The sequence below is a fragment of the Indicator indicator genome, chromosome 24 (assembly GCF_027791375.1).
Source record: "Indicator indicator isolate 239-I01 chromosome 24, UM_Iind_1.1, whole genome shotgun sequence".
In the NCBI taxonomy this organism is placed as follows: domain Eukaryota; kingdom Metazoa; phylum Chordata; class Aves; order Piciformes; family Indicatoridae; genus Indicator; species Indicator indicator.
This window is the reverse complement of record NC_072033.1, coordinates 16930342-16954316: the sequence shown is the minus strand read 5'-3', so window position 1 is coordinate 16954316 and position 23975 is coordinate 16930342. Positions and strand designations below refer to the sequence as shown.

Sequence of the window (23975 nt, the reverse complement as noted above, 5' to 3'; positions counted from 1 at the left end):
CAACCCAGCAATTCAAAAGCAAAGAGAAAGTTGGACAAACACTGTTAAAAAGTGGAACAAAGCCACCATTTCCCAGCAGGTCCCCACCAATGGCTTCTCATCTGCCTTGGCTCTTTGGTGTGATGTCCTTACAGCAGGGACTGGCTTGGTTTGGCTTGCGGCACAGAAGCTTGCAGACTGCTCCAGAGCCCAAGTCTGAATAGGAGCAGCTGAGAGAGCTGGGGGTGTTCAGCCTGAAGAAATGGAGGCTGAGGGGAGACCTTTGGCTCTCTATAGCCCCTTGAAAGGAAGTTGGAGCCAGGTGAGGGTTGGTCTCTTTTACTAAGGAAGAAGAGGAGATGACTTCAAGTTGCACCATGGGAGGTTTAGGTTGGACATGAGGAACAATTTTTTCCCCAAAAGGGTTGTCAAAGCCTGGCCCAGGCTGCCCAGGGCAGTGGTGCAGTCCCCATCCTGGAGGGGTTTCAAAGCCCAGGAGATGTGGTGCTGAGGACCATGGTTTAGTGGTGCCCTGGCAGTGCTGGCTTAAGGATTGGACCTGATGATATTGAAGACATCTTCCAGCCAAAACAATTCTATGATTCCATTTCCACCAGAGGTGCTTGATCACTGCTGCCATATTAATGGAAAGAAGTTTTTTGTTGGTATTTAACTGTTGTGTGACTAAGGCTTTTCCATTCTTTTTGCACCACCTATTAGATTTTCCAACCATAACCAGCCAAGGCTGTGACCAGCTCACACAGCAGGTACTCAAACACAAACTACTACATTCACCCAGGAGGCAGAGGTGTGCATGAGTCACCTTTGAGTCAGGGCTGCTGCCAGCTCTTTGTTAATTCCTGGGCATCATAACAACTTTAGAGAGTGACAGCACACCCGTGGAAGCAGTGTTGGGATTGCCTGCCCTGCCACACTCATCTATGGCAGCAGCAGCTCAGCTGCCACCCAGCAGTGTCTTACTTCAGCAGAGTCACCTCCTCAGGCTGGTAGAGCTCTGAAGGAGGAAGCAGCACTGCCAGGCAGATCAGCGCTTGTTTGCAAACGAGGCATTTGTGAAACCCTGGTAAAGACCCTCCAGAAGGCAACAACCTCTGCCTCTTCCAATCTTGTCCTAGTTGGACAAGACAGAGAGAGGTCACTGCCTAACCCAAGCAGGGACAATCATTCCCTCCGACCCTGCCTGTCTCCATTGCCCTGTCCCACCCTTCCTGGGGAGGCATCAAAACCAGGAAGAACACAACTGCAGCTGTTTAGGACTTTGAATCAGTATTAACAAGGCTTGATTGCCTTCTGATTTCCCCTGGTTCTGGGCTCAAGAGCAGAGCAGGCTTTGCTAGAAAGGTTTCCTCCTCAAAACTGCGTCTCAAAGATGGCTGAGTAAATGTGGATCTCAGGTCCTGGCCATCCCATTTCAATGTGGATCAGCACCACCTCTCACCTTGACTTTACCTGGCAGGGTGCCCACAGTGTAGCTCTGGCTTTCGAGCTCCTGCAAGCTGTGGCAGGAGGTGGGAGATGGTTCAGCTCACTTCAGTTTGAAGTTGTGCACAGCCCTGTCCCTTCCCTTTGCTACCTAAGCTCATCCTACACAGATTTCACCTGAGACGTAAGAGGGAACTGGGGCTCCCTTTGTCACCAGAGAGAAATGAGCATCTCCAGGAGGCATTCCTGCCCCCCTGAGCCTGGGTTTCTGCGAGAAACCCAGCAGGCATCTAAGCACCACCAAATCCTGGCCAAAAGCCCATTCCACCTGCACATTCTGGGGCATTGCACATCCTGAATCAAAGCAAGTGACTGCTCAGTCACAGGGCTAGCAAAGCCAGGGATGCTGCACCCAGTGACTCTGATGTAGCTTTACATCACCTCTCTGCAGCAGCAGGAGGGAGAAGCAGATCATCTCACAGCTCTTCTGCTCCCCATGCCTTGGGAAAGGCTGCCAAGAACCTGCCCTTTGACATCCAATCCACCCAAAAAGTCACTGGACAGATGCTTATAGACACCAAAGCTTTTCACACATCTAAAAAGCATCTTAAGAGGCTGGAGTGATGCCAAAGGGAGTCCAGAGAGCATTCTGGAGGGGTGCTCCAGTTTCTTTCATTTATTGGCAGTTAGACAGCCCAGAAGCTGTAATACAGCAGCTCTCCCCAGGCCAGCCAGAACCTTGGGTGAGATACTCCCCACCAGCCAACACTGCATGGCATTAATTCAGTGTCTCAGAACAAACACACCCAAGCCCCAGAAGCCACCTTCAGTGCAAGTAGCACAGGAGGCTCCTTGGCTACCCAGGAGAAGGCCAGGAGAGCCACATGAGGAGATGAGGTCACCTCCAGCGTGCTGATGGCATCTCACAGCCTGTTCTTAATGGAGACAAATGACCTTTTTGCCTTTAATCTGGGCAAGGAAAGGCCTCTCTAAGGCATTGAGAACTGGGGACATGACACCAACAGGGACAGGCTTGTGTGTGGCTGAGAAATATGGCACAGGCAAAGCTTAACCCTCTGTAGGAGCCACTCTCCATCCTCCTCAGCTCCCCTGCTTTTTTCTACAGAAGATTCCACAGCTGAAAGAGGGTTTGGTACATCTCCCTGCCTGGTACAGCTCCCCAAGAACCTTAGGGCAGCCCTCCAGTACCTGAAGGGGCTACAGCAGAGCTGGGAAGGGACTTCTGACAAGGGCTGGGAGTGACAGAATGAGGGGCAATGGCTCTGAGCTGGAAGAGGGAAGGTTGGGACTGGAGATCAGGAGGAAACTCTTTGCAGTGAGGATGGTGAGACACTGGAAGAGGCTGCCCAGGCAGGTTGTGGATGTCCCCTGCCAGGCCAGGCTGGATGAGGCCTTGAGCAACCTGGGCTAGGCGTAGGTGAACCTGTCCATGGCAGGGAGTTGGAGCTGGATGAGCTTTGAGGTCCCTTCCAGCCCAACCATTCTGTGAAGCTATGACCTAAGAAGCCAGCCAAGCACCTGGGGTACCTTAAACAAATGATCACAGAGGGCTAAGTGCTGCTCAGATCCCAGAAGCCAAATATCAAACTTAGATTCTTTTTGTCCCAAGAAAACCCCCTAATGCCTGACACCAAAACTCCCTACACCCTGCTCCTCCTGTCCCATCAAACAAATCACTCTTGATGTCCCTTCCCTCTGCTGCAATGCATAAAACCAAAACCAAACCCAAACCCCAAAGCAACCAAGCAATCTGCTTGCTGCTGAGTGCCTCTCTGTAAGCAATGCACATCTTGCCTCTGGTACAGCATCTGGGGTTTGCTTTTTTGGGTTATTGCTTCTTATTTATAATACATGGAGCCACAGCAGGATTCATCTGGCTGAGATGTGCTGCAGCACAAAAAGGATGTCACCTGGAGGATCAGCTTTGGTGTTCCTTCCCTTCATGGCAGTGTGGGGTGCCTGTGACAACTGGAATGTGCCACATTAAAGCCACTGAAATCAGGTTGCTCCCACCAAGCTCTGACTAAGCAGCTGGAGAGGAGCTCATGAGGCATCAACATTGTGAAGGTCTCCCTGGTCTCCAGGGCAGAAGGCATCAAGACTGTAGGTCAAAGCCCAGCAGGTCCATTAAACTCAGCACATGGGAGATCTGTCTGGGCTCCTTCATCAAAACTGGGAGGTGGGGAGGACAGAACAGCAGGTCCCTGAATGGCACCTAGTGGATGGGATGAGTTTGGTGGCATCATCCCTGCCAGCAACATCCCCAGCTTGTCATGAGCTACCACCACACAGTGTCTGGGGATGGACAAAGGAAGTTGTCAGACTAAATTTACTCTTAATTAGCAAATGCCATTAAAAGAGCACAAAAATTAAGTGGAAAATAAAACCAGAAGCATTGCCTAAAAGCCCAAGCCAGAAAGATGGTTTGGGTCCTGCAGCCCACTGGGAATGGAGCTACATGGAGTTATCATGCCTCCATCAGCCCCTGAAGGCAGGGGTCCCAAATGACACATCAGGACCTTCAGACCAGCAACTGCATCCAGCTCCAGGCTCCCACCCTGCCATGCCAAGACTTGGGCAGGGCAGAGAAGAGACTTTCTGGAGAGAGAGGTAGCTTCTGGCTGGGTTAAAAGGGACAAAACAAATGGGATGTGGATGGCACAGGGAAATTTTAATAGAATTAGATGGGGAGGAAATGTTCTTCCTTATTATCATTTAGGCCCAAGCACTTTCTTAATTAATTGGATGTATGGTGCACAGTATGCAGATGAAAAATGCACCCAAACTATTTTTATCTCAGTTAAAAAGATGCATTAAGGCTGCACATCCAAAGAAGGAAATGCAGGAATTATGGTGGTGCTGAGCACAGAGCCCCAAGTCTCTGAGTACAGGCTGCTCTCTGGCTGCTGCCCCAAACCCAGCCTCTCTCCTTAAGTTCTGGGACCAAGGTGCTGCTCACCCAGGGGATCAGCAAAAGTGTCTCCAGGTGCATCAGGCTACAGGGGTGCCCAGTGACAGTCCCTTGCTTGGGCTGGCATGGAACACAGTGATCCCTCCTAAAGTAAGGTGGCAGGTAGGGCCAAAAATCACTTTCCTGTACTGCAGCCCTTCAAACTCAGCATAGAACAGGTTATAGTAACAAAGGTAAAATGACTAGAAGAAAAAAAAAAAAAAAAACAAAAAAACCCAAACCAAACCCACAAAACCGTTGAAAGGAATGAAATGGAAGAATTTTGGAAGCAAAAATGGCCCCCTGTGCAGAGAATTCAAGATCTAAGAGCTAAGCCTGGCCTGATACTTAGACACAGCTCAACTGTTCAAGTTCCAGCTCAGCCTAGAGCAGAATGAGGCCAGGAGCTGCATTGCGAAGGTTCTGTCAAAAAAGGAAAGGAAAGACGTGGAAAGAAATATTGGGAAAAAATGAGAGAGGGGAAGCTCAGACCTCGGAAAGGCAACTCTGCTCAAACATGGGACCCACCAGGAGCAGCTCCCCATGGGGCTGTGCAAAATACATATATCCTACATAATCTGTATGCACACAGCTGCCATGAGCAGGTGCCCAGGGTAGGAAGAGGCATTGAGCATAAAACTGAATCATGACAAATGCAACGCAGGGCTTGGGGGCTCCCAAGGGCAACATCTAAGCTGAGACCAATCTAATCAGTTTGGGGTTGGAGCAGGTGAGATTTGCTCTGAATTTCTCTGGTTTCTCATGCATGAAATGGTGCAAAGGCAGCAACAGGAAGAGGTAGGGGAGGTAGGGAAAGAAATTGTAGGATTGTAGCTAGGATGCAGTGCAGGAAGGCAGTGCAGCTTGCACAGGCACCTCAAGGCAGTGCAGTCTCCTGGTGCAGTGCCAGCCTGGGAGATGGAGCTCTGCAGGCAGGCACTGCTCAGAAGTATTTACACACAGGCACCTCTCAGGTTCATTAGAGCATCTCCATGCTGGAAGAGTCTCTATAGTTTGTCTTGGCCATTGGGTGCAGGGAAGCTGTCTGAGCAGCACAGCAGCCCCAGAGAAGCTCTACAGCTATGCATACTGGATCTATAAGCATCTCTACAAGCCAAAACCCAACCTTGCAGGTCTACAAACACAGTCACAGTGGAAACAGATCCTAAACCTTAATTCAAGAAAGGCCCTGGGAGTAGCTTAAGTAGAGAAATTAGAGGCTGGGATGGAGGGGCTGAGCAGAGGCTGAAACAGCAGCAGAATGAGGTTCCCTCATCCCTAGCCTTCTGCAGGATTCCCACTCCTGTGCCATGACACCAAAGACCAATATGGGGGTGTGGGCAGGAGGAAACAACATGACCCCAACAGTCACCAGGACATTGAGGTGGCTCCAGCTCATCCATACAAACTTTATGACCTTGAGCCAGTCTCTCCATCCTCCAACATCTTTGACTAAGCAGCCACTAAGCTTTTTATCTGTCCTGTCTGCCTGGATTAGTGACTTCTAGCTACAGACACCCAGGAAAGCCCCCCCTGCCCCATTCAAACACACAAAGCTGGCACAGGGCATGCCAGGTTCAAAGGGCAATAACTGGTGCATGGGCTCAGCCTGGTGACTTTGTAGGACTTTTACCACATCCTTCAGCTCTTTAAATAATATCTAAGTAAACTGCCATGGCTAAACATGGCACATGGATAGTTCAGAAGACCAGAGTCCAGATGACCAGAGTTCAGATAACCTCCCCAAACACTGTAAAAAAAAAAATGGTACCACTGATGCTTCACAGATGGAGCTGTTACCACCTCAGCCCTGAATTCAGCTTCCATTTCCCAACAGGAGCATGGATGAGGGTCATGGGATGGATTTGTGGCGATTACATCTGGCTCCTCAGGTATCTAGTCCAAGGTGATTTAGGGAGACCACAGCAGGCACAAGTTGAGTCACAAGCGCAGGAGAATTGCAGTCACTTGGGCTGGGGTGGCAGGGAGGTAGCTACAGGGTGGGAACCAAAGGGCATCCCAGCCTGGCACTCAGCACAGGGTGTTCATAGGAAAGTAAGCCCCAGCAGGAGGTCTGTTTGGGGTGCCCCTACTCCTGCCCCATGAGGATTACTGGTTGTCCAAGCAAATGTCACCAGAGAGAGCCAAACAGGTCAAAAGTTAAGACAGAGCAGATGACTAAATCAAAGATGCTGATAAAGCTCTCAAAGCCAGTCCTACTCTTCCCACTTGGCTTCCAGCCCCTTCCACCTCTTCCACTGCCACCCCAGTGTTCCCAGGCTGGGGTCTCACCTGTACTGAGCAGCACAGAGCTCACATTGCACACATCCCCTCCACCCCCAGCACACACACAGCTCCCAGCTGGAACAGTCTGTCCCTCCACACTAATCTGGCAGATTTTGCCACACAAACCACTGACAGCTCCAGAGGGTGGGCCTGAGCATGAGGAACGCTCAGGACTCCCAGTGCTGGACTTCACACTCCTCAGAGAGACAACTGAGCTCCAGAGATGCTCTCTTTCCTCCTCTCCCATTTCCCTAGAGGGATGAGCTCCTGACAAGGACTTCAAACTCACTGCAGTGCTCCGCAAAGCTCCCCCTTCCTCCCAGCCAGCATTTCACCTCTCCAGCACCCCCGGAGGCATCAATGTACAAAATGGCTGAGGACCAGGAAGCATCTCCCAGCACCTTATCTGAGAATAGCACAACAGCAAGAGATTGGGAAAACCAAAACCAAAAATCCATAAAAGGCACCAAAACAACTCTTGCTGGGGCTGACAGAGGCCTTCACCAGGATGAAAAGCATGCAAAGCAAAACCCCCATCAGCACCAAGGGAAGGAGCAGCCCAGGCCTGCAGAAGAGCCTGGTGGGACTGTGGAAAGCCCAGAGGGAAGGGAGTTGCAGTAGCACAGCAATGTATCTTGACCCTCCCTTTGCAATCCTCTGAACAAGGGGAAGTCATCTGCACTCCCTCTGCAGCAATGGCTTCAGAGATGGGCAGGCAGGTCAGGTGTGGCCATTTCTGGCTAAAACAATAACAATTAAAAATTTTTTTTTTGAAAGGTGGTAGAAGGGAAATCTGTGCACCTGGGACTGTTCCTTTGTTTACCGGCTCCATCACTGTGCAGCCAGCAAGCCCCAGACACTGATTAGCATTTCTTTCTAGACACATCTCCAGTTCGGCAGCTTCCCACAGAGGGACAAGAAATACCTCCAGAAGCCAACACACAGCCCCAAATCCAACCCCGGCTCCAAGCCCTTCTCTAACAGACAGCAGCCAAAGATGGGGCTGGGGGAGAAAAAGCACCGGGGGGGGGGGGGGGGGGGGGGGGAGGAAAGCAGGCTGGGAGGGAGAGACAGTGCCTGAGCAGAGCTTTTTTGTTCCTCTCCTCCCAGCATTGCTATGGTGATTTGAAGCAAGACGGAGCAGCACCAGTCCCTCCCCACCACTCTGGCTGCTCCAGCCCCCCTGCACCGACCACATGAGCAGCCCCTTCCCCCACAAGCAGGAGAGGACAGAGAAGCAGGGGGTACCAGTGCATTACACTTCTCCGGGGGAACCACCCCCCACAAAGCTCTACAGAAGCATCTTGTCCCAACCCCCCTCTTCCCGAATTCCCACACCCCTCCTTTCTCAAGTTCCCATCTCCCCTCCCAAACCATCATCACCGCACATCCCATCCCCGGGCTGCCCGGGCACTGAGCGGGCCAGGGATGCTGCTGGGGCCCGCTACGGCAGATGGGCAGCCCCCGGAGAGGGGGTGGTGATGTGTGCGTGGGTGTCGGGGGGTAATCAGCTTTTGCCACCCTATAGCATCCCCACCTCCCGGGGCTCCCCAGCCAGCCCTGGCACCCAACATCCCCTCCATGCACCCAGTCTGCAGCTGGAACATCCTTTCTCTTCGGGATGCATTTTAGGGGGTGGGGTGGAGAAGGGCAGATCCAAGCTGGGTGGGGGTGGAGGAAGGTGGTGGTGGGGGGGATTTTTCGAACCATGGGGTTTGCCCCCCACCCTTTTACTCACACGTATGCGTGGTAAATGAAAGCCCAGCCCCGCGGTCTCTCCAGCACATTGTAGAGGAAATTCTGCAGTTTGCGGTAAAAAGCATTCCGTTTGGGGGGCTTGCCGCTGCCCGACACCCCTGAGCGGGGCTTGCTGAGGATGCTGCCCCGCTTGGTGCTCTCAGAGCCGGCGATGAGGAGCGCTCCGTCCCGGCTGGAGTCCGGAGCTCCAGGGTCCAGCCCCACGAAGCCCACCTTGAGCTTCTTCTCAGCGGCTGGCCCCGGGTAAACACCTCCGTTGCGGGATTTCTGCACCATGGTGGCGGTCGGGAAGAGATGGGGAAGGTGTGTGGGTAGGTGGATGGATGAAGGTTGTGGGGCTTTGGGGTGGCGGGGGAGGGGGCTCCGCCCGCGCTCCCCGCCGCTGCTCCGCACCCGGCGCAGGCGAAGCCGCAGGAACCAGCTGCAATCTGCTCCTCCTGCACCGCCCCGCCCACCGCCCGCCCCCTTAACTCTTGGCTTCCCTCGGCCTCCCCCTCCACCAGCAGGTTCTCACACTCCTTCCATCCCAGATCCCCAACACACCCTCAGAAATTCACGTTTGCCCTCTTCCATCCAAGGGACCTGGTCTTTCCCCCCAAAATCGGCATCTGGCATCATCCTTCTAATGGAGGCTCCAACATGCTCCCCAAAAGAGACCTCCAGCACAACCCTGAGAAAAGAAGGCTGAGGGGAGACCTTCCGGCTCTCTACAACTCTGTGAAAGGAGGCTGGAGCCACTTGGGGGTCAGTCTCTTCTCCCAAGGAATAAAAGATGGGACAAGAGAAACAGTCTCAAGCTGCACCAGGGGATGTTTGAGTTGGTCATGAGGAGCAATTTCTTCTCCCAAAGGGTTGTCAATGCTCAGCACAGGCTACCCAGGTCAAGGAAGGTTCTCCTCCCCATCTACTCTACCCTAGTGAGACTACATCTGGAGTATTGTGTCCAGTTCTGGGCTCCCCAATTCAAGAGGGAGAGAGAACTACTGAAGAAAGCCTGGTGGAAGCTACAAGGATGATTAAGGGTCTGGAAGATGTCTGATGAGGAAAGGCTGAGAGACCTGGGGCTGTTTAGTCTGGAGAGAAGACCAGGGACAGACCTTCCTAGTGTTTATATGTGAAGGGTGGGTGTCAGGGTGGGGTCCATCTCTTTTCAGTGGTACTCTGTAATAGGACAAGGGGCAGCAAACTGGAACTCAGGAAACCCCACCTCAAAACAAGGAAAACCTTTGCTGTGAGAGTGCTGGAGCCCTAGAGCAGGCTGCCCAGAGAGGTTGTGGAGTCTCCTCGGGAGACTTTCCAAACCCACCTGGATGTATTCCTGTGTGGCCTGCCCTAGGTGATCCTGCCTTGGCAGGGGGCTTAGACTCCCTTTCTGGAGGTCCCTTCCAAGCTCTACCATTCTGATTCTTTATGAGCAGCACAATTCCTGTGTCCCACATTTCTCTCCAACGTTCAGCTAGAAGAGAAGCCATCTCTTCAAGGCAGGCAGAAAACTAAAGCTGGGTTAAATCCTGGGGAAATAAAAACCGAACAGAGCCTCAAGAACATCAGGGAATAAACAATTCAGCAAGGGGCTGTTCTATTCATTATTTGTGAACACTTGTAAGGTCATTAGTGTTCTTTAATTGGGTGGCCAATCACAAACATGCCTGGCACTAATGTACAAAGTACATCATTATAGATGCAGCCACGCAGCCCAACAGCAGGAAATAACCCCCATCCACACACAAAAAAGGCCAACAACAAACAGAGGAAGCAATTTTCAATTAACAAATTCAAGATTAGTTATAGCCTGTCAGCCCTAAAGGAGAATCCAAATTCATTGCTCTCCTCTCTGCCTGATTAGTTGGTCATTTGTGGTATCACTCTGCATCACAGATTTTGTTGGTGTATCTCCAGGACATCAAAACCCAGGAGTGGGCCAATGGAGAAGGTGGAATTCCATACCTCAGGAGGTACAGATGGGCTGAGGAAAGACATGGTGTGGTCCTAGCAGATGCCAGGGGATGTTGTTTCACTTGAGAAGCCAAGCTTCAAAAACAAGCAAGGCCTCATGAGCAAGTGGCACCAAGGATGGTCTCCTTACATGAGCAGAGCAGTCCCTTGGATGGAAAAGGCCTAATTGTGGTTGAAGACCCATTCCAGCCTCATCCTTTCATTCTCTTTGCCTCAGACTCTTGGGACATCTAACTCCTCTGCAGATAGTATGCCATGGATTGGCACTGCAGGTTGCAGCTGAGTGCTCAGGAGCAACAGTGCTGCTTGGAGAGCAATGCACCTTGAATGGCAGGAGAGCATGTCTGGGGTCCTTCCATCGAGTCACACTGGCACCCCCAGGGTATGGTTTCCCACTGCCTCCCTTGTGCCAGCTCCCAGGAGCTCTCCTCCAGTCCAGCCTGCACAGCAGCTAACAAGTCACAGTCCTGAGAGTGGAGCTCTTGGGCACAACAAGAGCACAAGCACTGACCAAGCCACAATGTCCTGCCATGGGGTCTGCGGCAGGTAGTCTGGAAGGTGAAGGTTTTGTGCTGCTACTTCTGGCTGGCTGGCGGGAAAAAAAGACACAGGCACTCCCCAGTGAGAATTCCTGAGGTTCTGGGAAGGTGCTTGTCTCTGATCCAAGGACACCATGTGTGCACAGACAGACAGGAGTGAATCTGCTCTTTGCTCTCAGCACTTCTGCTGGTCTTAAACCACGAATGTCATGGCAGAGAGCTTAGTCCCTGAAGGGAAGATGAACCCTATCAAGCTATGCTAACTGCAGAGTCTCCACACTCTGTCCCCTGGCAGGTTCTGAGATGTAGTATGAAATGACTGGTGTGAAAGCTGTGGAATGACTCCAGGGATCTATTGCTGTTGGAAACTCTGAACCAGGGCCCTCTCCCCATGCCCACCAGCTGGTGTTTTGTGTGAACTGTGCTACTTGTAAGCCTGGTGTTTGTCACTCACAGCTTCCTTCCAGAGCTATTTTCATAACCTAGAGCAGATGGCTGTATCTCCTCTTCTACAGGAGGCTACATCATCCCAAAGCCAACCCAGGAAAAGCCAGGAACAGCTTGGTTTGCCTGCTCTGAGCATCCACCCATCTCCTTCCTCTACTTCAGTCACTCCTCACTTCATGGAATCCTTTCAGTCAGAAAAGTCCTTGAACACTGAGTCCAACCATTCTCTAGCTCTACCCAGGCTGGTGCTAAACCATGGCACTCAACACATCTCTGCCTCTTTTAAACACCTCCAGGGAAAGGGATTCAACTACTGCTCCAGGCACCTTGTTCCAGTGGTGGAGAACCCTTTCAGAGAAGGATTTTCTTCTCATGTCCAACCTAAACCTTGCCTGCTGCAACTTGAGGCCATTTCCTCTTGTCCTATCACTTGTTCCTTCAAAGAACAGACAAAGCCCCACCTGCCTCCAGCCTCCTTTCAGGGACCTGTAGAGAGCCAGAAGGTCTCCCCTCAGCCTCCTTTCAGGCTGAACAAACCCAGCTCCCTCAGCTGCTCCTCATAAGAGTTGTTCTCCAGACCATTCACCACCACCTCACCACCCTGTCCCCTTCTCTGAGCAAAAAGCCTGCAGGAGTCCACAGTTATTGATTGGATTTTTCTCTTCACTGCCTGGCTAGCAGGAACTCTTTCCTATAGATGCCAGATAATACTTGGTTTTAAAAGCAGGAGCCCTGACCCAAAAGAGGTTGGTTCACACAAGGAATTCATCCTGAAAAGTGATGTTTCTCCAGCTTGAGTTGGGCTCACAGGGCCAAAATGTTTGCAAGAAAGGATTTTTTTTGCACATAAATGGAAAAACCTGCAGAGGGAAGGCGAACATGACCAGGGGACACTTCTGGTTGGAAGGTTTCATCATTTAGGATGGGGAGATTTGGGTACAGCTGCAGAGAACTTGTAGGTTTGGAGGAGCAGGAATTGTTTTGAGGAGAACATGGATAAGTGAACTGGACCTGCTTGCTACTGCTGTCATTTGAGCTGCAGGGAAATGGCTAGAGACAGAAATTGGCTGAATAAGCTTAAATTAGATTGAAGACTTGTCCTGTTTGTGGGCTCGAGGAAGGGACTAAAAGCACATTATAAACCTGGAGCCTTCAAGGATGTGGGGTTAATAGCAGCTCTGGGAGCTGAAAGTCTCCCTCCTGGAGCCATCCACCCCTTGGTCTGAGCCTCCTGTGGCCAAGCACAGATGACCTCTCCAGCCCCTGGGGCTGTGACAACTGAGACCAGGGATGAAGACGCTAGTGCAGAAGAACCACCTTAAGATCAAAGGTTTCAAACTAGGCACTGGGCAAAAGTCTTTCTTGGCACTCAGTTTCAGCCACTGCATCACCTCTTTTGATTGTATTTATTTTTCACCAACCTAAAGAGAAGATGCCCCAGACGCTGTCCTGTTTCAAGCCAATCTGACAGTCAGCAGCTCAACACTACTTAAGTTTGTGTCAATGTTCAAAACTAGCAGCCTAGAGAGAGGCAAGAGGGCCTCCTAACTCCTCCTTCTTTGAAGGGAAAGGGGATCTTGACATGCACCTCATCTATAGTAGACACCAGAGGAGGTACCCATGAGGAGTCCTCCCCTTCCAGCCAGTGAAATGCTTCCATCACAATCTGCAACCAGCACGAAGAAGCCAGGCTTGGCTCATCCTGGTGCTGAGCCACTCATTTTATATTCCATATTTACTGAATGCAAGATTTCTCTGCCATCATCCACCTCTCTGTCCTGTTCTTAGGCAACACCTACTTCACTGGAGGACAAATCACACCGTGTGAGAGAGGCTTGAGCTGGCCTGGAGCTGAAGCCTCCTCAAAGGGCACTATGTTAACTCAAAAGGCAGACACACACACACTCCTTTCTCAACTGCAAAGTTCATGTTCTGCCTTTCTAAGGATGGTTTCAATTGCCAAGGTCTAAACACCCATTTGTGCTGGGAAGGTCTGACAAGGAAGAACACCACTGACAGGAAGGGACAGCTACTGGACAGGGAAGGAGAAACAAGGGAGGAAAGGTGAATTGTGTTGATCTAAACTGGTTTTACACTCAAAGCATCCACAAAGCTACAACTAAGCCCCCTGGTCACATGGGGGCTCGTTCCCACCTTGCTGTCCCTTGCAACCACTCTGCTTCTATCCCACTCAGCCCCCCACAGACCTTTCTCCTGCAAATTCTTCACCTGCCAGGTCTCCTTCCCCACCTCTGTGTGCTTCTTTCATTACCCTCAGCTCTGGCTGTTGCCCTAGGCTCCTTTGAGATGACACACAATCCTCTTGCTTCATTTCTATTGTTACCTTGAAGGTATTTTTACCCTGGACCATGTTGCCCCTGAGCTTTCCTTTTCTCAAACTCTGTCTATTTAGCTTAGTCATTCCTCATATCTCCCAGGGCTCACATTCTTCCTCCTGACCTCCTTGGTTTCTTGCCTCCTCCTCCTGCACTCACAAAGGCCAAAGCCACACAACACAAGCTGTCACCTTTGTGCTCTTAGGCCTCATTCCCCAAGACAAGGATGCTCCAGAGTCTCCCCCTGCCACCACCATGAGCTCTTTGGGGTGACTCCCTCAGAGATGTGGCTTGACCTGGAAGGCTTCCCATCAGCAGCCCCTTTCCCATCCCTCCAAACCAGTGCTTTGCTCTTTACAGCACACAGCTTTGGTGCAGTAACACTCACCTGGCCTCTGTAGGAGCTCTTCCAGGCTTGGCAGGCCTCAGCAGCTTGGAATCCAGCTCAGGACTGACTTTGCTCCCAGTAAAGCACCTCCTAGGACTGTAGCTGCATCCTTGCTGGGACCTAGTCCCACAAAACCCAGGAGGTGTTTTGTTCCCATTCAAGCACCTGCCTCCGACTGACTTCAAAGCTGAATTGAAGCCTGCATGAATATTTAGGGCCTGGGGGTTGGCATCAGAAAGAGCAGACCCAGACTGAAATAGCTCACAACTCTGACACACCTTAACTGAGAGGGGAACAGTGCAGGAGCAGGCTGGAGAGGTCTGCACTGTGCTCTGCTGTGGGGAAAGGGAAGAGGAACCACCTGAAATAAATAGGCTCCAAACACCCCAGGTGTCCTGTGTTAGGAGGGGAGGGACCTTTCAGAGCCTTCCAGGGCTGCACCACACGTGCTATGGGGATAATGAGGTGACTGGGGAGGAAAACTGGAGATGTTAGGCTAGGAGGTGGCATGGGATGGGATCTTTGCTCTGTTGGGGACTGTGCTGGATGCCTGGGGGGTTGGGAGGAGATGAGGCCATCCTGATCTCATGCTGGGGACAGCTGGAGTGGTTTGGCCCCTGAGGGAGAGCACAGAGATGTGGTTCAATGCCCTGGTTAGGAAGGTCCCTGCAAGCAGGAGGTGGAGATCAATGGCCCCTGCATCTGTAGAGATGTAACAGCTCCAAACATGCATGGAGGGAAAGAAAAAAACTGGAACCACAAGTTTTCTGTTGGGAACCTGCCAGACAGACCTGGCTGCCTCCCTGCTCCTGCCTCTGCCACCATGTGGAAAGTGGCACAGGCACAGAAAAGCTCCTGAACTAAAGTCATGGCTTCTCTGCACCCAAGCTTTTGCTGCAGGCTTCATCCTGGACCCCTGGGAAATCACAAGAACATGAAGAGACTGAGGGTTATGATTTCTTTCTCTAAGGATGAGGAGAAGCCTGAGATTCTAAATACCTTCTTTGCCTCCATTTTCAACAGTAAGGCAGGAGGACTTCAGGATAACTGGCCTCCTGAACTGGTCGATGGGGTCAAGGAGCAGTGTTGTACTCCTGAAATCCATGTGGAATTAGTTCGAGACTTGTTGAGTCACTTGGATATTCACAAGTCCATGGGACCTGATGGGATTCATCCTAGGGTGCTGAAAGAGCTGGCAGATGAGCTGGCCAAGCCTCTCTCCATCATTTTCCACCAGTCCTGGCTCACTGGAAAGGTCCCAGAAGACTGGAAACTGGCCAATGTCACACCCATCCACAAGAAGGGACGGACAGAAGAACCTGGGAACTACAGGCCTGTCAGCCTGACCTCAGTGCCAGGGAAAATCATGGAGCAGATTGTCTTGGGGGCAATCACTGCGCACCTGAAGGATGGCCAAGGAATCAGGCCCAGCCAACATGGATTTAGGAAGGGCAGGTCCTGCCTCACCAACCTGATCTCCTTCTATGATCAGGTGACCAGCCTGGTGGACGTGGGAAAGGCTGTGGATGTAGTCTACCTGTACTTCAGCAAGGCCTTTGACACTGTCCCCCACAGCAAACTCCTGGCCACTATTCCTGCATCAGGAATAGTGTGGCCAGCAGGAGCAGGGAGGTCATTGTACCCCTGTACACAGCACTGGTTAGGCCACACCTTGAGTACTGTGTCCAGTTCTGGGCCCCTCAGTTTAGGAAAGATGTTGAATTGCTGGAGCATGTCCAGAGAAGGGCAACGAGGCTGGGGAGAGGCCTTGAGCACAAGCCCTATGAGGAGAGGCTGAGGGAGCTGGGACTGTTTAGCCTGGAGAAGAGGAGGCTCAGGGGTGACCTCATTGCTGTCTACAACTACCTGAAGGGAGGTTGTAGCCAGGAGGGGGTTGGTCTCTTCTCCCAGGCAACCAGCACCAGAACAAGAGGACACAGTCTCAAGCTGCGCCAGGGGAGGTTTAGGCTGGAGGTGAGGAGAAAGTTCTTCACAGAGAGAGTGGTTGGCCATTGGAATGTGCTGCCCGGGGAGGTGGTGGAGTCACCATCCCTGGAGGTGTTCAAGAGGGGATTGGACGTGGCACTTGGTGCCATGGTTTAGATAGTCACGAGGTTTAGGGTGACAGGTTGGACTCGATGATCTTTGAGGTCTCTTCCAGCCTTCTTGATTCTATGATTCTATGATTCTATGATTTATCTCTAACCTGAGGTCGTAAGGACAGCTGGGGTGTACATATCTGCCTCTCTATGCCCTCCCTTAGAAGCTGCAGAGCTTATGGACAATTTTAATCTTGGTTAATTACAGGTACTGGGGACATTTCAGGTTGCTACAGGTGAAAAGATGTGAAGAGAAGGAGGATAGAAACCCTGGAACCTCCCCACTGAGGGAGCTGGTGGTGGATGCCACAAGTGTATTGGACATCAGAGAATTTACCTTTGACTTTTGAGAATACAAATCAAGCGGAAACTGGATGCCCTTGGTTCTGCTGCTCATGAAACTGCTTCTTTAGCATCAGACTTGGTGGTTAGATAAGGTTGGACTTGATCATACAGTCATAGAGTGGTGGGGGCTGGAAGGGATCTCCAGAAATCCCAGGTTTCCCACTGCCAGAGCAGGGTCACCTAGGGCAGGTGACACAGGAGTGCATCCAGATAGGTCTTGAAAGTCTGCAGAGCAGGAGACTCCACAACCCCCCTGGGCAGCCTGTTGGTGATGTGAAAGATCTTTTCTGACCAAAATGATTCTGTGGTTCTTTGGGGATTCCTTTTGGATCCCATGTGGGGAACACTGGAAAAGCAGTGAGCCTCTGCTAGACATCTCAGTGCCTGAACACTGGACAGGGCAGGCAGAACTATGCTGGAGGGTCAGGTTCACAGATTCACAGATTGATTGGGTAGGAATGACCCTCAAGGTCATCTTGTCCGCAGTGAGCAGGGACATCTCCAACCAGAGCAGGCTGCTCATGCCATGCTCTGCATGCAGGATGACATTTCCTCACTTCCAGACTTATTTTTATGCAGCCCCTGTTTTGCTTTTGTGACTTTGTCTTGCTCACAGTGGTCCAAAGGATGTTTCTTCATCAAATCAGAACAGTCCTTAGATGACATGTCTGGCAAAGTCCAGGTCCTCCTGGGCGTCCTTCCAAAAGGTCTGTCCCTCGGGCTCAAGTCACAGTTCATTCCAGCTCTTCTCCCTCATCCTGTGGAACCTCCCAGCGACGCAGAGTTCATTCTTCTGCATGGTGAACTCTTCATGGATCCGATGGACATCCTGGCCACCTGGAAATAACCTCACAACTTCTCAATCAAACATCAATCTCCATCCACTCAAGCAGCATGTTTCCACCCCTCGGGGCAATCGAGTCAGAACAATCAGGCTCCTCAACTCGACTCCTTCCACCCCTTGCAGGCAACAGCATACTGAGACTTTCCAAAGCTGCACGGACCTTTCCCAAGCCCAGTGCTGACCACTTCCAGCCGCGGCCCGAGGCTAATACGGATGCACACCGCGCACAGGCACACCGCTCCCCCTGAGCGTACGCATGCCGAGGCGTGGAGGCATCCGGCTACACAGCCCTCCCCCGGAGAGGGAGTGGCTGCACTGCAACCCGCTGAGAAGAGAGGTGGAGCCAGGTGCTAGGCGCCATTTTCGGAACACGTCCGAAAATCAGGAGAGAGATAACAGCGGCCATTGCCCGATATACGGAACCACAGAGTCGCCGTCACCTCTGCAGCCGCGGTACAGATCAAAACCGCTGCCACCCCTCGGGCCACAAGAGCGGCTTTTCCAGCCAAAGCTATACTCGCTCCTTGGGTCCTAGGAAGCAGCTTTTGAACTGGAGCCACGACTCGCCTTCTTGAGTTGCAGGAGCCACCGCTCACCGCCCCGCTGCGGCTAGCCCCCACCGCCGCGGGACAAGCTGACCCTGGTCTGCTTCCGACTGTCCCTCCCCTTCCTCTGCTCCGTGCCGCTCTGCTCGCCGCTGGTGCTGCGGGGAACAAAAGGGAAAGGGACAGGCACCGCATTCTTAAGCTTTCCCCCAAAGCAAATGGCTACAAAATCACCGCTGCCGCCTTAGAACAGCAGACGGGATTCTACGCCACCGCCATGCAGCAGGGCGTCCCCTCGGAACCCATAAAACACTCACACGATCGCGCCAGCACAAAGCCTTGAGCTCAGCCACCAAAACCAACAATGCCCAGATACCATTTTAACTTTTCCACCTCTGCACTTCTCCAATCCAATTCGCAGAGTTCCACAGCAACCATCCTCTGCTACCAAAAATCTGTGCTGGTTTGAGGCCAGCCAGAACATCTCTTGACCCGAAAGGGACAAAAGAATGACACACGCAAACGGATTGGAGAGTGATGGAAAAGTTTAAATGGAAAAGCAATTGGTGAAACTACAGAAAAACTATACAGCATAGTGGCAAAGAACATCCTAAAGCATACAGAATCCCTTACATAGTACCCAGAGGTTTCCCAATCCTTCCCTTCTCCCACCTGAGGGTCTACCCAAACCCTCAGGGCTTTTTCTTCCCCCTCCCGCTGCTAGGCAAGTCTCAGGCTGGCCAGATCTGAGACTGCCCCCCCCCCCATCCTCCATTCTCCCCCGGCATTACCCGATAAGAGAGGACATCTCCCATGGGAGCAGAGAGGGAAGAAAGAGGAAGAGAATGACTCTGCAGATGGCTTTATAGGGCGCAGGATTTATGGGTAGAAATACGCCATTTCCTGTGTCCACCCCTATTGGGTGGGCACCTGGCACACCAGAGGTGTATCTCATGCAGCAGTGGCAGGGGGCACCCAGCCTAAACTGCCACATTCATATAACCACAGAATCAATTCAGTTGGAAAAGACCTTGAAGTCATTGTCTGTACCTCTCTGGGGCAGGCTTTGGCCACAGGTGGCTGATGCACTTAATGAAGGGTGCAGGGGGGAAGCAGGATGGAAAGACAAGATCCACCCAGGTATGGGAAGATTCCTCTGCCCTGTTCTGATTTCACCACCTTCCTGATCTGGCCCATCTTCTGTTTCCCAAGGAGAGTTATCCAAGGACTTTGTTTTACCAGCCTCCTGAACAGAAAGACAGTCCCAAGGATGGAAAGCCCAGGGAGAACAAAGCTTCTGCCTGCAGGTCTCCTTGGTCCTCCTGGGCCAGGCACTGCCGAGGCTGGCATGGAAGCCTCAACCCCACCTGCTCAGATCTGGGTGCTAAGCACCACATGGGTCTGTTCCAGGAAAGTGGCAGAGCCCAGCAGCATGGGCTGGGGAGCAGAGCAGTAGCGATTCCTGCCCATGCTGGGTGGAGAGATGCCCATCAGTAGCACAGCTTGGCAAGGTGAGATGAGTTGTGGAACTGCCCAAGGACAGGGCAAGCAGCTGCTGCTGGAACACAGCCCTCAGGCAAAGACATTGGTCAGTGCTGAACTCACTTTCTGAGGTCACAGAGTAATGGACTTCGTGCTGCATCTGCAACACTTCCACTGCAGATGACTCAGCACCTTTGTCACCAGCAGGAGATGGCAGAACCCACGGGGGTGAAGCTGATGTTCAGGGTGGGTAAAGTGTACTTTGGCCTCTCTGGCAGCAAGTGGCATCAGCTCCCAAGGCAGCAGGAATGGATGGGAGCTCAGGAGATGTTCACTTGGCATTCCAAACTAAACCTGTCCTCTGGGTGCATTCCTGTGCAACCTGCTCCAGGCAAACCTGCTTTAGCAGGGGGGTTGGACTAGGTGACCCCCAGAGGTCCCTGCCAACCCCCACCATGCTGGGATTCTGGGATTTCTCCATAGGGCAGTGTGTTTTCCAATGCTATTGAAACGCTCCAGGTGTCACCAAGAGTTTTGAGTCAACATGAGGCCAGCAGGACCTCACTGTCCATGGGAGACTGGTGAGAGATGAAGGGAGCAATGGGGAAGGAGCTGCCTTACCCAGAGAAGCTTTCGTTGTGTCCAAGATGCCATGCAGTGCTCCTCAGCAGCACGGTGACCACCTGCCTGGGGACATGTGCCTGTGCTGGGGCTCTGCTGGGATGTGCCCAGGAAGATGAGGAGTTGTGGTTGATGATTTAACTTGTCTCCAAGTGCAGAAGGGCAGAGAGTGGTTCAAATTCAGCCAGCTCAGCATCTGCAGCATGGATTCCACTTGCAGTCTTGCTGCAAACCTCATAAATGTTTTAGAACAGCCCAAAGTGCTTGCTGAGTTGCCAATCAGCTCAGGTGGGTTAAGGAAACCTGCCTTAAATTATTAACAGCACACATCCAGCAGCACAGCCCATGGGGGAGAGGTGGCAAAGGAGGAGAGGTTCCTCATTTCTCCTTCTCCAGAGGGTGCCACAAGAGCAGGCAGCACCAGGCTGGGGATGGGCAGAGGTGTCCAGTCACACCTTGAAGGTTGGTCCTATTTATGGGGTCTGGCATGTCTTGTTCATGAGGTGTTCACAGTGAGGCTGGGGAGACTCTGGCACAGGCTGCCCAGGGAGGCTGTGGCTGCTCCCTGCCTGGAGTTGTTCAAGGCTGGGATGGATAAGGCCTTGAGCAGCCTGGGCTGGTGGGAGGTGTCCCTGCTCATAGCAAGGGATGGAACTGGCTGACCTCTGAGGCCCCTTCCAACCCTACCCATTCTGTGATTTTGTGATTCCCTTTTCCACCAGGAAACCCCAGGGAGGCAGCAGTGCTGTGAACAGGGACTGCCTGCAACATGGCCATGATGTCCTTTTGGAAACTGCTTGCTGGCCCACATCCAGCCCCACCAAACACCTCCCCCTCTCTGCTTCTTTCAGGTCCATTGGTTTCTCAACCAACCTCCTCAAGAACCAATCTTCAGCAGTGCAGGAAAGGCAATCTTTATGCTTTTTAACTTTCCTATAACCTCTAAGTAATTTTTCCTCCCCACAAGCTTTAATTTTCAGGCAATACAATCACAGCTGCAATCTCTGATCCCCGAATAAATGACACCAAGCACTTTGCAGCTCCCGAGGCTGTTTCCTTTGCTTCCCTACGGACAGACTTCCTGCCGGGGCCAGGGCTTGCAGCGGTAGGATGCGGGACTGGGTTTCCTCTCCGCGGCAGCTGCTGCCGGAGGACTTTGTCTCTGTTTCCACGAGATGGCATCGCTGAGACTGCTACGGAGGAGCAGCATCCCCGAAGTGTCTCACGCAGGTCTGTGATGAAAACGCCTTCAAACGAGAGAAGCTGCTAGGTAAAAAAACCCTCTGAGCTCTTGGTTGTGAGGTGCCAGTGCACCTGACCATGGCAGAGAGGAATCCGAGAAGTCAGAGGCTTAAAATGCATCTCACCAGCACAGCTCTGCCTGGTACCTGTCGTGGTCCACACGGCACCCAGCTGCCTGCCCCCAAATCAATCTGAGCTCACTGCCAGGGCTGCTGAAAGCCCTCTGTGGTGGTCCAGCTCAGGGTGGTGCTGAGTTCCTTGAGCTTTTGGTGGGACTCTAGAATGGGTCACCTGTGCCAAACAAAGGTCCTTTCCTTCCAACCAAAACAAATCTGTGATTTGGGTGTGCAAGAAATATGTGGCCCTGGCACTTCAGGACATGCTTTAGTGGCCATGGTGGTCTTGGGTTGAAGGTTGGACTCAGTGATCTCAAAGGTCTCTTCCAGATGGAACAATTCCATGATTCTGTGACAAGCCGTGGCATGGGTGCCAGCTCACAGCCAGAACTGTCCCCCTCCAGCAGAGCTGCAAGGGCTGGTCTCTCCACAGGCTGTGGGCCAGATGCCTGCTTGGAAATACCCAGGAAGGGGCACAAGCCTGCTGTGCTAGCTCAGGGACAACATGTCTCAGGAATTGGGAATTGTAGGAGGAGCTGGAAGCTGAGATTAAACTATCAATGGGAAAAGAGCCTCTTGCCATGGTCCTGCTGTGCCTGGAGGGATCCCCAGGTCTCTCCCCAATTTGTGCATGCCAAGGACGTGGTGCCTCATAAACCCCAAATGCTGCAGAGACCTTGGGAATCAAATAAATTTCTACAGGATGAAGCTGGTTGCTGCTGGGGGTGAGGAGAGCTGCACATCTGTGGGGAAGGTGGCTCCGTGGCTGGCACATGTCTGCTGTTAGACCAGAAAGGGGATGGGGACAGTGCTGGGGGACCAGGGGTGATGGCTTCATGCAAAGCTCTCTGTAACTCAGAGTAGGCTCCTTGAGGCTCTGCCTGGAAGCACTTTACTCTGCAGAGTGTCACAGGTTAATTGGGATCATTAAGTGCTCCTGAAACAGCAATGATGTTTGTGCCTCTGGAGCTCTCCTGGGAAGGACCTTGCATGATGTCATCCTTCACAGAGCCTGTGCATGGCATCTACTGCCAGCATTGCAACTTCCCCTGAAAGTCATGAGTGCAACCAACCTCAGGATGCTCTAGCACTCTAGAGTGCAACCAAACCCACTCTGAGGAGCAAATGTCCCCTGGAAATGTCTCCAGATGGGGTGGGAATAGCACCCTGACACCTCCTCACTGTAGATACAGAATCCCAGCATGGTGGGGGTTGGAGATCATCCAGTCCAACCCCATTGCTAAAGCAGGGTCACCCACAGCAGCTTGCCCAGAGTCACAATGTCCAGGTGGGTTTGGAATGACTCCAGAGATGGAGACTCCACAACCTCTCTGGGCAGCCTGCTCCAGGTCTCCAGCACCCATGGCAAAGCCTGGCCCAGTGCTGTGGCAGGGCTCCTGTGCTGGCAAACCCAGCCCAGCCCTGCAAATCAGCACCCTGGGGGCAGTAGCCACTGCCTGCTGTGTCTACCAGGCACAGACACATGTGGGTGTGCCATGCACAGCACGTGGGTGGCACAAAGATTCCTCCTGGCTCCTCTGCAGACACCCTTCCAGAAGATGTTCAAAACATCTTCTCACACTGCAGCCCTGTGAACCTGGAGGACCTCTCAAAGGGAGCATAGAACCCAATGATAAAGCACCAGAGTTTTCTGGCATATCTTGGGAAACTGATCAGGTTCAACCTGGTTTAGTTCAGCTGAAATCTGAGATGGTGAAACTGAGTAAAAGAGAGAAGTGGTGAAAGAGCAAAAAGGCTGAGAGAAGCCCAAGGGCTGCATTAGAAGCAGCATCCTTCCAGCTCCCAGCTCTGCCCATAGGTGAGGCACAATCAGCTGCCATGGATATGGGGCTTGGAACATGAAACCCTGCTCTTAGAACATGAAACCTGCTGCACTAGGACAAAGATCAATCCAGATGCTAGGCTGTCACAGCCCTTTTGGGGGAAGAAATTTGTTCCTCACACCCAACCTAAGCCTCCCCAAGGGCACCTTGAGGCCATTTCCTCTTGTCCTGTCCTGTGTTCCTTAGGAGAAGAGTCCAACCCTCACCTGGCTCCAACCTTCTTTCAGGGAGTTGCAGAGAGTGATGTGTCCCTGGGGGGATCCACCATGTGTGGTGCAAAAGAAGGTGCAGAGAGAAGGCAGCCTTGGGCACTCCTTCCCAGAGGATGAGGCATTTTAGGGAACAAAAATGACTCTGGCAGCCCTTCCAGGAGGTGTGGGGTATGCTCTGCTCTCTCCTTCACTGGCATCACTCTATGGGGTCAGCTGAAGCTTATTTTGCCCAGGAAAATGATAATAAATCTAGTAAGATATAATAATTGATATTAGAGGGTGGAGCAGGTTAAGGAGAACATCAAACCGCAGACTCTTGCACAGGGCAGGGGACAAGAGCTGGTTGCTGGGCGACACCTGGAAGATGTGTGCCCAAGCTCTCCTCCTTCCCCCCACACCTCCATCCCAGCCCCACCTGTGCCCATCCCCAGCACCGGCTCTGTGTGGGACAGCACCAAGCCCATCCAGCCCCACCCCTCAGTGACCAACAGACAGACAGAGCTCCACAGCTGTTAGGGTTGA

The 23975-nt window shown here is 52.2% G+C and overlaps 1 protein-coding gene across 6 annotated transcripts in view; it reads right to left on the bottom strand.

Annotated features, from left to right (window-relative positions):
- Positions 1–8713, bottom strand: part of KCNQ2 (potassium voltage-gated channel subfamily Q member 2) — a 67596-nt gene extending 58883 nt beyond the window's left edge. For all 6 annotated transcript variants that reach the window (XM_054392122.1, XM_054392124.1, XM_054392123.1 and 3 more), the window contains exon 1: positions 8418–8713. In XM_054392122.1, coding sequence (XP_054248097.1) covers positions 8418–8713 — 296 coding nt within the window. The remainder of the gene's footprint in view (positions 1–8417) is intronic.
- Positions 8714–23975: the final 15262 nt, after the last annotated feature.